The following is a 12,731-nucleotide window of genomic DNA, read 5'->3' as shown; positions in this document are numbered from 1 at the left end:
ATAATATATTTATGTAAAGTGGAAATTAATACAGAGTATGTTTTAGTTAACAAAATCATAAGTTGATATAAGAATTATAACAAAATAGCTTGCTCAAGATAACAAACTCAAGAAGATACATGGGAAGTTTAATGATAACTAGGAGATTTAGGACAGTATGTATGATACATGGAGGCACTTGAAGCGCCATGCTAATACACTCCTTGTGCAATATCCATCCATGGGAAACAACGACACGAGTAATGGGAGGCTAACTCTACATACCTGTAAAATCGATCAAGATGGAGAGGAATTATCAATTATGTAAGTATGAATATCGATGCAAGTATTGTTATTTGGATAAAAAAAATTGGAGTTGAACTCTAGTGGTGTCCCTTGGATTTGGTTTTACTATTATGACAAATTCGGCAGAGATTTAAGAGCAACTCCAACAGCAAGCTAATTACCAAATTAGCTTGTCATATTTAGATTTTTCAGCTTTATTTTTTAAATAATAAGTATTTTATTAGAGACAATTAATTTCTAAGCTAATTAGCTTAGCTAAGCTAATTTGCTTGGCATTAGCTTGGCCTAGCTAATTATTAAACTATCCTCCAATGGCTTGACTATTAGCTTGAAAATTATTAAAATTGTAAGCTAGTCCCGCAACCATTGGAGTTGCTCTTACATACTGATGATATAATCATGTCTTGCCTTGACGGAAGGTATTATCCAAGAAAAGAGGAGCGGCAGCAACAACAACAACAACAACAACAATAACGTTTATCAAATATCAATACATATTAAACCAGTGACAAGACAACGTGTTTTCTGTGCGATTGGCTACATCGTTTGACCGTTTGTAAAATTGTAAAAGAACAAAATAACCCCTGAAAACTCTAAGTGAGTAACCCCTATAACACACCCCTATAACATCATGATGGCTGACAACAAGCTAGCCACATATAAGAATTAACACTAAGCAAATAACAAACACGGCAACATCATAAATCTAAACCACAAAACAAAGAACCAAAGAAACGAATGCGAATTGATGTATGACTGAATATCACATTGATCCAACAATAACCCAACAAGATATATAAAACTAGATTCATAACAAGATTACATTTTGATACGATCATAAACTCTAACATGCAAGGTATAACTACAACCCAAATAAAGCATTAAATGTGTATATGAAAGTTTACCCCTCTAAAAGCCATAGTTGCAAAGGTTGCTGCGAGAAGAGGGATTTTCTGTACAAGATTCAAATTTAAAGGGAAGAAATGAGGGAAAATATCAGAACTTGACACAAATATAATGGTTTTATGTTTTAAAGTACAAGATTCAAAATTGGCACAAACACAAGTTTGCCTCCTTGGAAGCTCATCCTCGACGGTCTCAGAAAAGGGAGGCTAAAAAATACATATCTTCACTGTCCAGTGCCTTCTTTCGTAGTCATCTATTTTCAGTGATCATTTTACATCCAAACTTACTGTCTAAAGCTCCATCAGGGCGTCATAACCAGTAGTACAAAAGAAAGGGTAATAGCGCCTGCATAGAGAGAGAGAGAGAGTGAGAGAGAGAGAGACCAATGGCCTGTAAGCTGGATTGTGCATTGAACGCTCTACCTGTGTAACTCTTATATTTTCCATGCAGAAAAAATTAAGATCCCGACTTTGTACAATATCTAGTTTAAATAACCTACCAATAGAACCAGAAAAAAGGGGGAGGGGAGGGGGAAAAAAAGCCGAGATCAAAAGTTGGTCTCATCCTGAGAGAACTTTGACAAAAATTGGAGAACCTTGGCTTTGGGATTCTCAGAACCTGCAGCGGATTTTGTCTCAAAAACACCCTTTATAATACGGGTATACAGCCTTTCAAGCTGTGGAATACCATATGCTTCAGTGTGCTTCAAAAATTGTTGCTTGATCACTTCCACTTGGCTGCTGGAAGTATCTCCGTCTTCCATATTCACATCATCTTCAGGACATCTTCCACATCTAAGTTCCTCTAATTCCATGGGAGTCTCAGATTCATTACAATTTGCAGTTGAGGTCTCTGGTCCTGTGCGGGTGGTAAACTTAGCTTGAGCCTCTTCGGATGATGGTGAAGGCAATGATTCTAGGTGTTCGGCTTTGTCTTCATCAGCTGCAACTGAAATTTTCCAAACACAAACCAAGATTTAGGGAAGGATTCTACAAGTATCAGAGATTTTCATGCTCAAACCTTGAGTGCATCACAAAGATAAACTAAAAGATATAGGAGTTTCAAGAACTTAGGGAAGAAAAGTCTAGCAAAAAATCCTTAAACTGAAAGAAATTTGCTTTGATATCTTTAGCTAAAAGTATTAACACTACTGATGAAAATTCATCTTGCCCTGTGAATGCTATCCAAATTTACAAAATCATCCAATTAATTTTTCATAACTTTATCATATCTTTAAACTAAAAATTCAAGCATAACCAGACAGGTCCAGAAGCAGTCGCTGGCACGAGGTCCGTAGAAGCATTTGAAATTTTTTTTTTTTTGGTTTGTGCAATTGGTGCGTATGTTTGCAACAACACATGTATGGGCAGGGAACTCTTATATCATCACAACTTTCAAACATTTTAAGCAAAATCCAAAATGTCCCTGGAAGTGTGTCCAGAATCACAGACCACCAGCAAACATATATACTAGCCAAATTTACAATATCATCAAAGTATGAGTCTGCCAAATATTACTACTTTGTAATATATATGAAAGATTTCAGAAGCATGGTATTGCCTTTCAAAGATATTAAATAAAAAGTAGACTCCAAACTTAAAAATCAGCCACAAGATTACAAATTTTTTTCAATACTGCAGTATATTTAGATGTCCACCAATAGCCCAAATTTAGTTGATACAATGACCTTTTCAAAAAGCAGGAATGAAGGATCATACCACAACATTGCCTTTCACAGAAGTAGACTCCAAACTAATAAATAGGCTACAAGATGACAAGTTGACAACGTCTAAAACATACTTGCCAAGATCACATTTATTATTTTCAATATAAAAAGTCTGAATGGATTTGAGACTGCAGTTCTGCTTAAGTTTCATTTAGATGTCCACCAATAGCCCAGATTTAGTTCATACTAAAACCTTATCAGAAAGCAGGGGTGAAGGATATACCACAACATAAAACCCAAGCAAAGGGAATTAAGGCTTGTACCTGTGGAGATAGTGTCAACATTCTTCTTTGGTCTTTTTAATGCTTCGTAACTTTGATCTAAGTTAACATCTGGCTGGACATGACGGAGCCGAGCACTTGCTCTAGTCACAGTTAATGTTTGAACAACGGGATTTTGCTGAAGAGCAGAGCCTCCATAACCATCAGGCATTTGACTAGGGCCTCCTTGAGCAGCAATCTTGTCACAGAATGCCACAAGTGCAGGATCTATCTGAGAGAGCATTCCTTGCACCTAAAGAGCATACCAACAACAAACAACATATAATTAATCAACAAAATCCCAAATCAAAATTCAGATACAAGGTAACCACATCAGAGAATATAGTGACACAGATAAAAAAAAGAGAACATACTGCATCTCGAAGCTCATGTGCTCTGCTAACAATCCTAGCTCCATTATAATCGTCTCCGTTGTATGCCTGATGATGATAAACATAATAAAAAATACAATCAATAAAAAAAAAAAAAAAAAACCCATAAAAGTTCCTTTTAAACCAAGAAATTAAGTGGTTAGCACAAACATGACATATGTAAATCAAAATTAATGAGTCAGTTGGAACTCCGAAGTACACAAAAAAAAAAAAAAAAAAAAAAAAAAAAACACTCAACCTTTGATCCCCCCCCCCCCCTCCCTCCCCTCCCCTCCTCAATCAGGACAAGGGAAAAAAGGAAGGAAATGAAGATGAAAAAGACTTAACAATGCAGTGAGGGTACATAAGTAAGAGGATTTTTAGGTGACTCTTACCATGTATCATTTGATATAAAGCCAGCTCACAATCTCACAATAATAGCAAGATTTATCAAGTTTAAAATTTTATAGAGATTTGAGGTTGAAATTAATTGGCAAGTACCTGAAATGACTAAATATATCATGATCAAGGAGCAAAAATTTCCCTTATTTTGGTCTGCTTCCTAGTAATATGACCCATTTCAAAACTGCATCCTTTTCTACTGTTAATAAAATAACTCTCACTATCCTTTTTTTTCTTCTTTCCCATTCCCAATAACAGTACAAGTTGTCATGAACTCACTCACTGATAGGTCTCACAACTGCCTTCGCTGTGAATTTCACCACCATTACAACCTGCATAGATCTGAGAGAACAGGTATAACAGCAATCATGGTTTCTGAAGAAAGAACGACAGTGAGAGAGATATGAGAGGAAGTCGGGGAAGGAAACTGTACACTACCACCAATAACAAATAAGATGGAGTGATGATAATGCTGGTTAATGCCACTCATTCTATGACAGTGATCACAGTGCAGAACAACTCTAATGGTAGTTGGCCAATGGATTGAGGTATGACCGTATGATAATGATGATGATGACTAAGAGAGTGGCGAAGATGCGAAAAGTTACCTTAAGAGTGAACCAAGGAAATACAGTACCCAGCAAGGAAACACAGTAACCTCATATGCCCCAATCATCATTATCCTCAACGATTACTCAAAAAAAAAAATAATAAAATAAAAAATCATTATCCTCAACGAGTCAATGGCCTCAAATCCACCCTCTCAATTCCACCAGATATTTACTCCTATTATCCTCTCATTTACCCCCAATCCAGGTATCCCTTCTTAACAAAAGTTACACTTTCTGGCTGTTATCTCCATCTTGCTTCTCATTCAATAAATTCACCTAATAATTGTGAAACGTCTTCTACAATTGCAATTTATGAAGAAGATAATAATTGATACCAAATTATTGCTATGACTGTCTGGTAATCTGGTTGGCTTCTAGATAATGAGCTTTTAAATTATTAGTGGAAGAGAGTCCTCTTTTCAGACTAATAGCAGCCCTCAGCCCCAACAGTTTCTTACTTCTAATGCCCAGACCGTTTATAAAAGATATACAATTCAGTTCCAGGTGCAATCAATTTCAAGTATTATTCCGGATTAAGGTATTTCACTAGTAGGAAATATAAGATGGCTATGTCTCATTAGAATATCTCAAGTGAAATTAAGGAATGTAAAGATAATATTGCAATCAGCTCAGCATTATAAAGGCAATGTCCCATTGGCATATTTCAAACAATAATAGTAAGAGTTGAGAAACTTGTAATAGGCAATGACAATGGGTGGATCAGCATAGAATGCAACATTAGGGGAAAAATATAGGATTTTAGCTGAATAAGCTACACACCTTTGCATTGTGTAATATCAGTTCAACATCGTGCAGAAAATCAAAACTTTTTATGTATCGGCCAGAATCTACACGTTGAAGCAATGTAGCCATGTCCATAGGATTTTGGATGATGGAGCGATAATTTGGAGCATCCTCATCTGTAACTGGATAATGGAAGGCACTAAAACGTTTATCATATAAGATCCTGCACAAAATTGTAATCAATAACAATTAATCAGTGCCAGATTTAATACATTGAAATCCAAAACACAGACATAACAAGGTCTCCCTACTGTCTTTATCAAAACATACAAGATTTCTGGAAACAGAACATGCAGCATGTGTCAGCATGAGAACATTATACTGGAAATAAAAACATTTGTGTACATCGAATAGTTTGGAGAAAGAGGTTGAAGGTATAAACCAAAGAAAATGAGTTGTACATGAAATGGTACATAAATATATGCCCATGAAGGAGGCAAGTCAAACCACTAGCCTAAGTACAATTCCTTCAACCAATTGGCAACAGAAAAAATTATTCAACAACTCATAAGGTGGTTTCTTCATCTATTTACCTCCAACGTGGAACAACAAACTTGAACAAATATATATGGCGGTCACTAATTATCCTGACATATGAATCCTTCTGTTACTTCAGCATAATGGCAAATTAAAACCCCTAGCATGATTAAAGAACCAAAACTAACAAAACAAGACAATCTAGATTTTGATACCACACATCAAAATCATGAAGATATAGTTCTATGCCATGCCCGTGATAGAGGAGAATTAGAGCCACTTACAAGACAAAATGATTTTCTACCTAAAACATATGCCAATGAGTAGAGTTACTCCCTAAGGATATAAGATGGGATTTTTACCCCTCTACTCCAATGAGGACAATTCACATCAGTAGTCATAGGCTTGCAAAGTTGGACTTGAGAAAAGGAAAACTCACCTATTGCACACATCTCTAAGACACATCCTCAGTCTACGAAGTGCATGCTGTTCTGCTTCTACCTTAGCTTTTAACTCAGAGATCTTTGGGCCACTAGCAACCTTAGGAGCTTTAGGGAGCTCAGGAAGTGACGTAGATGTCTTGGGTGTTTTTGTATTAGCTTCAGATGGTACCGACAAAGATGCTTCAATTAGTCGATCAAAGAACAAAGACAGATCTTCATTTGATGGTCCATCCACTTTGTAGCTGGAAAGAAAACCAAAGGAATTCAAAATCATTTGAATCTACAAATTTTGACAAACATACCAGGCTAAATACAATATTAGAAAAAAAAAATTACAAGAATCACATTATGACACTATTAAGATTTTTGCAATTAGAGGTTCTGAAGTGATCATATTAATGATTGCCTTTTGAGAAACATCCAAATTCAAGATAGTTCACAGCATGAGTATTGTAGCTCTAACCCAAAAAAAAAAAAAAAGCAGTTCAATTTGTGTACAATTTTTTTAAAAAACCTTAGCATACTATCAAAGCTGAACTAGAAGGAGCACATAGTAGGTAGTAGGAAGTATACATGCTACGTTCAGAAAATATTCGATGCCGTTCGTCCACATCAGGGGGTAGATCTGAGGTTGTTCCGAGTAACAATATAGGTAGCTCAGATGGCAATTCTTCTAGCAGAGTGAGTAGGACCGCTCTTAGCTGATCATGTGCCTGACAAACAATATGACTGAGTCAAAAGAGTATCATGAAACTAGGAATTTCAAACACCTATAATTAATGCCCCATAAAATGAAGTAAATTAAGCATGCAGAGCTATAATATAATCTGCTTGCACGTGTGTGCAGCGCGTAACAGCTTAAAGGTACAAGATTATCTACACATGCAAACTGAGAGAAAGACCTATAGATTGTGAACTTACATTTTCCCACCAAAGATCATAATGAGGCAAATATAGAATAGATGGTGTAGTCCTTCGTGCTTCACTAATTATATGTACCAAAGCCTCTTCAGGTGTCTTTGCACTAGGGTCTGACAGCAGAGATGGAAGCCCAAGAGAGTGAACAGGAAACTTCTCCATCTCATGTAATATAGCAGGTCCTAGATGATCCTGTACAACTAAAGAAGTGAGTGAACTCAGCTTTAATTCATACATTACTGATTATTACATATTTCAAAATTGCTAAAGAGAATTACCATCCCAACACCATCGTTTCCACATAACAGAAACCGAGGCCTGTAAACCAGTGGAATAGCAGAGCCGTAGGAGAGCATTGATAATTTTGTCAATTCAGATGAAATAGCGGAAGCAGGGAATATATCTGATATGTGTACCATGGCCTTTTGGAGGTGTCTTTGCAGGCATGGAGCGACAACAACTGATAAAGGCCTCGAATGAACTATGGAGCCTCTATGAGCAGCAGGGGTAATTGTTGACATAGCATCAAAAAAATGATATTTTTCTACCCTAACTGATTCAACATCTATCAGAAATTTGTCATCACTGGTGTACACCTGAGGATATTTTTCACGAAATGCACGAATGGCTGCTTCAGTGCAGAGTGCTTTTAAATCAGCCCCACAATAACCCACACAACTTGCTGCAAGTTCTGTCCTTAGTTCCCTGGTTGGAGGGTGCATCCACTTGCGTGTGTGAATATCTAAGATTTCAGCCCGGGCATCACAACCAGGCAAGGGAAAGTTAAACTCGCGATCAAATCGACCAGGTCGACGCAAGGCCCCATCAATAGCATCAATTCTGTTTGTAGCTCCGATCAAGACAACTTGTCCACGAGAATCGAGGCCATCCATCAGAGCAAGCAAAGTTGAAACTATAGAATTGTGGATTTGCTCCTGTTTGCTTGACCTCACTGGAGCAAGCCCATCTATCTCATCAAAGAAAATGATAGATGGTTGATTCCTTTGGGCTTCTTCGAAAAGAAGTTTCAACTGTCGTTCGGCTTCTCCAACCCATTTGCTGAGAACATCAGCTCCCTTACGCATGTAAAAGCTCACTTTCTGACCAGCTTTTGAAGCAGCACAAGCTAATGCTCGTGCAATTAGAGTTTTCCCAGTTCCTGGGGGTCCACACAATAGGACACCTCTAGGTGGGGTAATACTATAGCTTGCAAAAAAATCCGGGTAAAGCAAGGGAAAGAAGACCATTTCCTTTAACGCATCAATGTATTCTGAAAGCCCACCTATCTCATCGAAACTCACACTATCATCAACTTGCAAAGGCTGAATATCTGCTCCTCCCTTTGAACTCGGACCGGCAGTCTGAACTCCAGGTGTCAAAGAAGTAAAGGAATCAGCTTGGTGACCCCAACCAGATGCAGCAACATTCAACCCCCATGCAGTTGCCCCATGCATATCTAGCCCTCCCATGAGCCAAGGAGGCCCAGCTCTACTTCCACTCCGAGCCCAAGGAATTGCTGGTCCTTGGTCCAACTCATCCACAAGAAGAGAGTCATCAGAGTCATCAATCCTACTAAAACGATGACGCTTATGGACTCTAGTGCCACCCCTTCCCACAACCCTATTGACCTTGTTTCCCATCCCATGATGCAACACTCTCCGAGGAGATCTTGGTCTATGTTTACCCTCCTCCAAAGACATCCTGCGGACCTCTGCACGATTTCGAAGATCATAGCGCCTTCGCCCATCCTGCTCTTCTTCACCTTCATCATCATCACCATCTTCTTCTCTTTCATCCTCCTCTTCACCCTCCCCACCCTCTTCAGCTTCACCTTCACCTTCATCATCACCCTCAACTTCATCATCATTATCATCACCATCATTCCCATTCTCTATTTCATCTTGATCATCTTTTTCACCTGAGCTACCTTCTACATCATCAAATGCAATTCGCCTCCCATTTGATTTGGAATTACGAGGACGCAGACCTTCCCGTCGCGGTGTGGATTTAGTTTCAATAACTTTTCTGCGTTTAGGAGTTGATAATACATCCAGAGCAGCACTGTTATCAATCCGGCTTCTAGTACTGTATTTTCTAGGTTCCTGTAAAGAACGAACGGAAAAGATCATTAATTTGCAAGATAAATCATGTCCAATTGAGCATGAAAATGGAGCTGAAGCTCAAATTTTAAACTCAAAAATACGCTTACTAGTTAACTATAAGCTTTACCATTAAGTCTTCATCTGAACCAGAGCTATCTGTATAATCTCCCAAATTAACAGATACTCTCCTCTGTCTGGTTGAGCGCCGAAGGTTGGTTGCATCCAGCTGAAAAGAAAGGACCAGCATTAGATCAAATTGACAAAAGGCATAATACATCATCAAGCTTCTTGATTATACATACATAGTCGGGTCACCTGATGGGGAAAAAAATGTCTCAAATGCACCTCAAAAAAGCATTCATCATACATAACTCAGCATAACCTAATCACTTATCATTACCACAATATTAAGTAGCATATCAAAGCACACAATAACAGTTAATAAAGATCACGGAGGGATGATATTCAGAGAGCACAAAGTCTGAAGCTACAGCAGCTGTACCTCTTATACTTCTATAATCAAGACTGATAAACATTATAAGCCCCCTCCCACAACAGCCATACATGTGATACATATACTTCTATTTTTACTCCTGCGAATATGAGACAGATGAAGTATGATATCAGCCCATTACTATATATAAAGTTAATCTCATAGCATACACCAGGGCTTAGGCTGTAATGAACCATTTTAGGAAGTTCCTTAACTCTTGCCTCTATGGTAAAATTCCAGAATCATGTCATGACAACACCCCCAACATACAAGAACCTTTGCAGGTTTACAAATTTTAGAGCACCAACACGGAAATTTCCCGTTGCATGTCAGGTAATATGGTAAGAGGCGGATTTATGTATTGTAAAGTGCTTCCTGTGTGTGGAACAGGCATCTAATCATTCTTCAACCCATTAATTTAGCCAATAAGACCTTGACTATAAAGGCTAAACACACACACATGATGCTTGGACAGTTCCCAAAGTCCCAGCTCACCATAAACTAACTACATCTCAACAATTTATATAGGTATTACTTCTAAATGTGCTTGAATAAGGAGTGGGAAGTGGCTCAGCTACACTAAAGAGATCAGCAGTAAGCAAGATGATGGTGGGAAGTGTGAAAAGAAACATCTAGTTCAGAGGATACAGTTTTGAGTACTCTTTGATGTTTGGTGTCCTAAATGCTATAATTATTACCAGGTAGTTGGAGATTTTCTCATCTTCAGTTTTGTGTTGCAATGTTTTCAATTGATATCTACATAGTATAATGGATTTTCAATACAAAGGTATGATTAAGCACACTAATTGTTGCCCTTAGCATTACAGAAATAGTTTCACTTTTCTTCCCTTTACCACTACAATCATACTATTAACTTTTTTTTCCCAATACTTTTGTCCTGTAAGATGAATTAGGGCCCTAACAGAGGAAGATTTAGATTAGAGTCCCAGATTTCACTAATGAGAGAGGAAATATTTATGATGAGTATGAGAAGCTTAATATAATGTGCCTACTTGCATATTTTCAAACTCGAGCTAACAAAGAGCTCTTGTTGCCAGTGACAATAAGGCCCTACTAGAAAAAATTGAAAAGCCAGCTTAAAGTAGAAATACAGCCATTAGCTGAAAACCTGCTAGCTGATGAACAAGTGGATTGATTGTATTAGATGTGGTCGGGTATTATTTGAAAGCCTAGCTGAAAAACGAGCACACTTTAAAGGAAATTGGATGTAATAAAATATCAAATTATCCCTTCATTAGATATTGCTTACACCATTTTCCATCCCCAAAAGATTGTCCCCATTGGCCCACGGGGACCAAAACTTCACTTTCACAAAGATACTTTAGGTCCCACCAATTTCTCTCTCATCATTTCCACTCAATAAAGTAAGATATGGCTTTGGGGAAAAAAAATTAGGGACGGAGGGAGTATATTCTCTCTTCATAAACTAAACAAGTCTTATGCCTCATAGTCTAGTGTTTCTCCACTCTTACCTCCATCCCCTCTTCTCCTTAGTCTCGACTTTACTCCTATTCGCTACACCTGTTGTTACTTAAGAAAGCTCATAGCCTCAAACTTACACACTAACAACAATTAAAGATACTAAACTCATATTTACAAGAAAACAGTTATTAGTAAGCTAAACCCAAATGATACCAATAAAAGAGCCTCCAAACCAAACCAAACCAACGATAACTAAAAACAATCCTTGAACCGCAACAGCCAATAAAAACACGAAATGTACCATTTCCTAACAAAAATCTCCACATATTCACCCTCTTCACAGTTCAACCTAACAACATATGTCACTACAGCAACGGATTCCACGATAACACACCATTACTCGAACAATAAACATACATTAACCAAAAATCCAAACCTCCCCATTCCCTAACCCCAACTAATCACACCCACAAACAATTGACTGTATCTCATTCAACCTAAACATCACATACTAAGTTCCATAACACATTAAAACGCCTAAAATCAAAATATTAACCAAGCAAATCAAAAATCCAAACCTCCCCATTCCCTAACCCCAACTAAACACACCCACAAACAATTAGTTGTAACTCATTCAACCTAAACATAACATACTAAGTTCCAAAACATAAAAACACATAAAATCAAAAAATTAACCAAGAAAATCAAAATAACAGGGATAAAGTTAGACAAAGCATACATTAGAGATAGACTTGGAAGAGTTATGAATGGGACGGCGACCACCCGGCTTCAAATACTTGGCAATGTGAGCAGCAGCAGTCCTAGTTTTCACCTTCTTCCTGTTCTTCCGACGATACCCCGGCGAGTTCTTGAAGTAAAATGTATTTCTCATCACCGGCTTTCGAACCCGACTACTGGTTCGTTTCTCCATTCCATTGCTGTTATTGTTATCATTGTTATTGTTATTGTCATTGCTAACAGAAGCGACGACTCCATTTTCATCTCCATTGTTGGATCGCTTCGAATGCATAACTCAAAAAATGCAGCAATTTCAGAGTGTTCTGCTCGCCGGAATTCGGAGCGGAACGTTTTGGGAGGGATTAATCGACATGCATGTTTGAGATTGGGGAAGAAATTGGAAACCCTAGATCGAATTAGGGGAGATAGTTGGACTGTTTGGGGAAGAATTTGGGTTTAAAAATTGGGGGTTTTTGAGGAGAGAGAAAGTGGAGGAGAGAGAAAGAAGGGAGAGTGACAAATGTGAAGAAGAAAGTGGGGAAATGAAATTAGTTTGGGTTTTTGAAGGCTTCTTCCGATGTTCTGATATTATAGGGAGGGAAGAGAAAGGGGGGAAACAGGGTGAGAGGTTTTTTTTCTCTTTTTTCTTTTTTGATTTTCATCAGTTACGTTTTGTTCTCTCTATCTTATTTTTGTTAAATTAAAATTATTTTGATTAAAATTAATTATTTTTAAACTAAAATGTACTCCTA

At 37.7% G+C, this 12,731-nt stretch overlaps 1 protein-coding gene across 3 annotated transcripts; it reads right to left on the bottom strand.

The window, feature by feature from the left end:
* Window positions 1-1,148: 1,148 nt before the first annotated feature.
* On the bottom strand, window positions 1,149-12,731 carry LOC110689259 (ATPase family AAA domain-containing protein At1g05910-like). 3 transcript variants are annotated; one of them, XR_002504864.1, is made up of 11 exons: window positions 11,981-12,731; window positions 9,433-9,531; window positions 7,482-9,305; window positions 7,207-7,395; window positions 6,859-6,998; window positions 6,282-6,527; window positions 5,342-5,528; window positions 3,552-3,617; window positions 3,181-3,430; window positions 1,614-2,139; window positions 1,149-1,536 (listed from the first exon to the last, which is right to left on the bottom strand). XR_002504864.1 is itself a non-coding variant. In XM_021866003.1 (11 exons), the coding sequence occupies exons 1-11, from the start codon at window positions 12,269-12,271 to the stop codon at window positions 1,501-1,503; spliced, it is 3,681 nt and encodes a 1,226-aa protein (XP_021721695.1). In that variant the 5' UTR covers window positions 12,272-12,731; the 3' UTR covers window positions 1,149-1,500. The 3 variants fall into 3 exon arrangements, 2 of the variants coding, with proteins under 2 accessions (XP_021721695.1, XP_021721694.1); XM_021866003.1 differs by having other exon boundaries at window positions 1,787-2,139; XM_021866002.1 differs by having other exon boundaries at window positions 1,149-2,139.

The sequence above is a fragment of the Chenopodium quinoa genome, unplaced genomic scaffold (assembly GCF_001683475.1).
Source record: "Chenopodium quinoa cultivar QQ74 unplaced genomic scaffold, ASM168347v1, whole genome shotgun sequence".
Classification (NCBI taxonomy): domain Eukaryota; kingdom Viridiplantae; phylum Streptophyta; class Magnoliopsida; order Caryophyllales; family Amaranthaceae; genus Chenopodium; species Chenopodium quinoa.
Note: the sequence above shows the minus strand (reverse complement) of the source record. Positions and strands in the feature narration are given on the sequence as shown.

Coding starts and splice junctions, on each gene's coding strand:
- LOC110689259 (XM_021866002.1), bottom strand. CDS start 12,271: ATGCATTCGAAGCGATCCAACAATGGAGATGAAAATGGAGTCGTCGCT. Junction 9,532..11,980: donor CTTCCAAGTCTATCTCTAAT/GTATGCTTTGTC, acceptor CTTTCTTTTCAG/CTGGATGCAACCAACCTTCG. Junction 3,618..5,341: donor TGATATTACACAATGCAAAG/GTGTGTAGCTTA, acceptor TATCATCATCAG/GCATACAACGGAGACGATTA.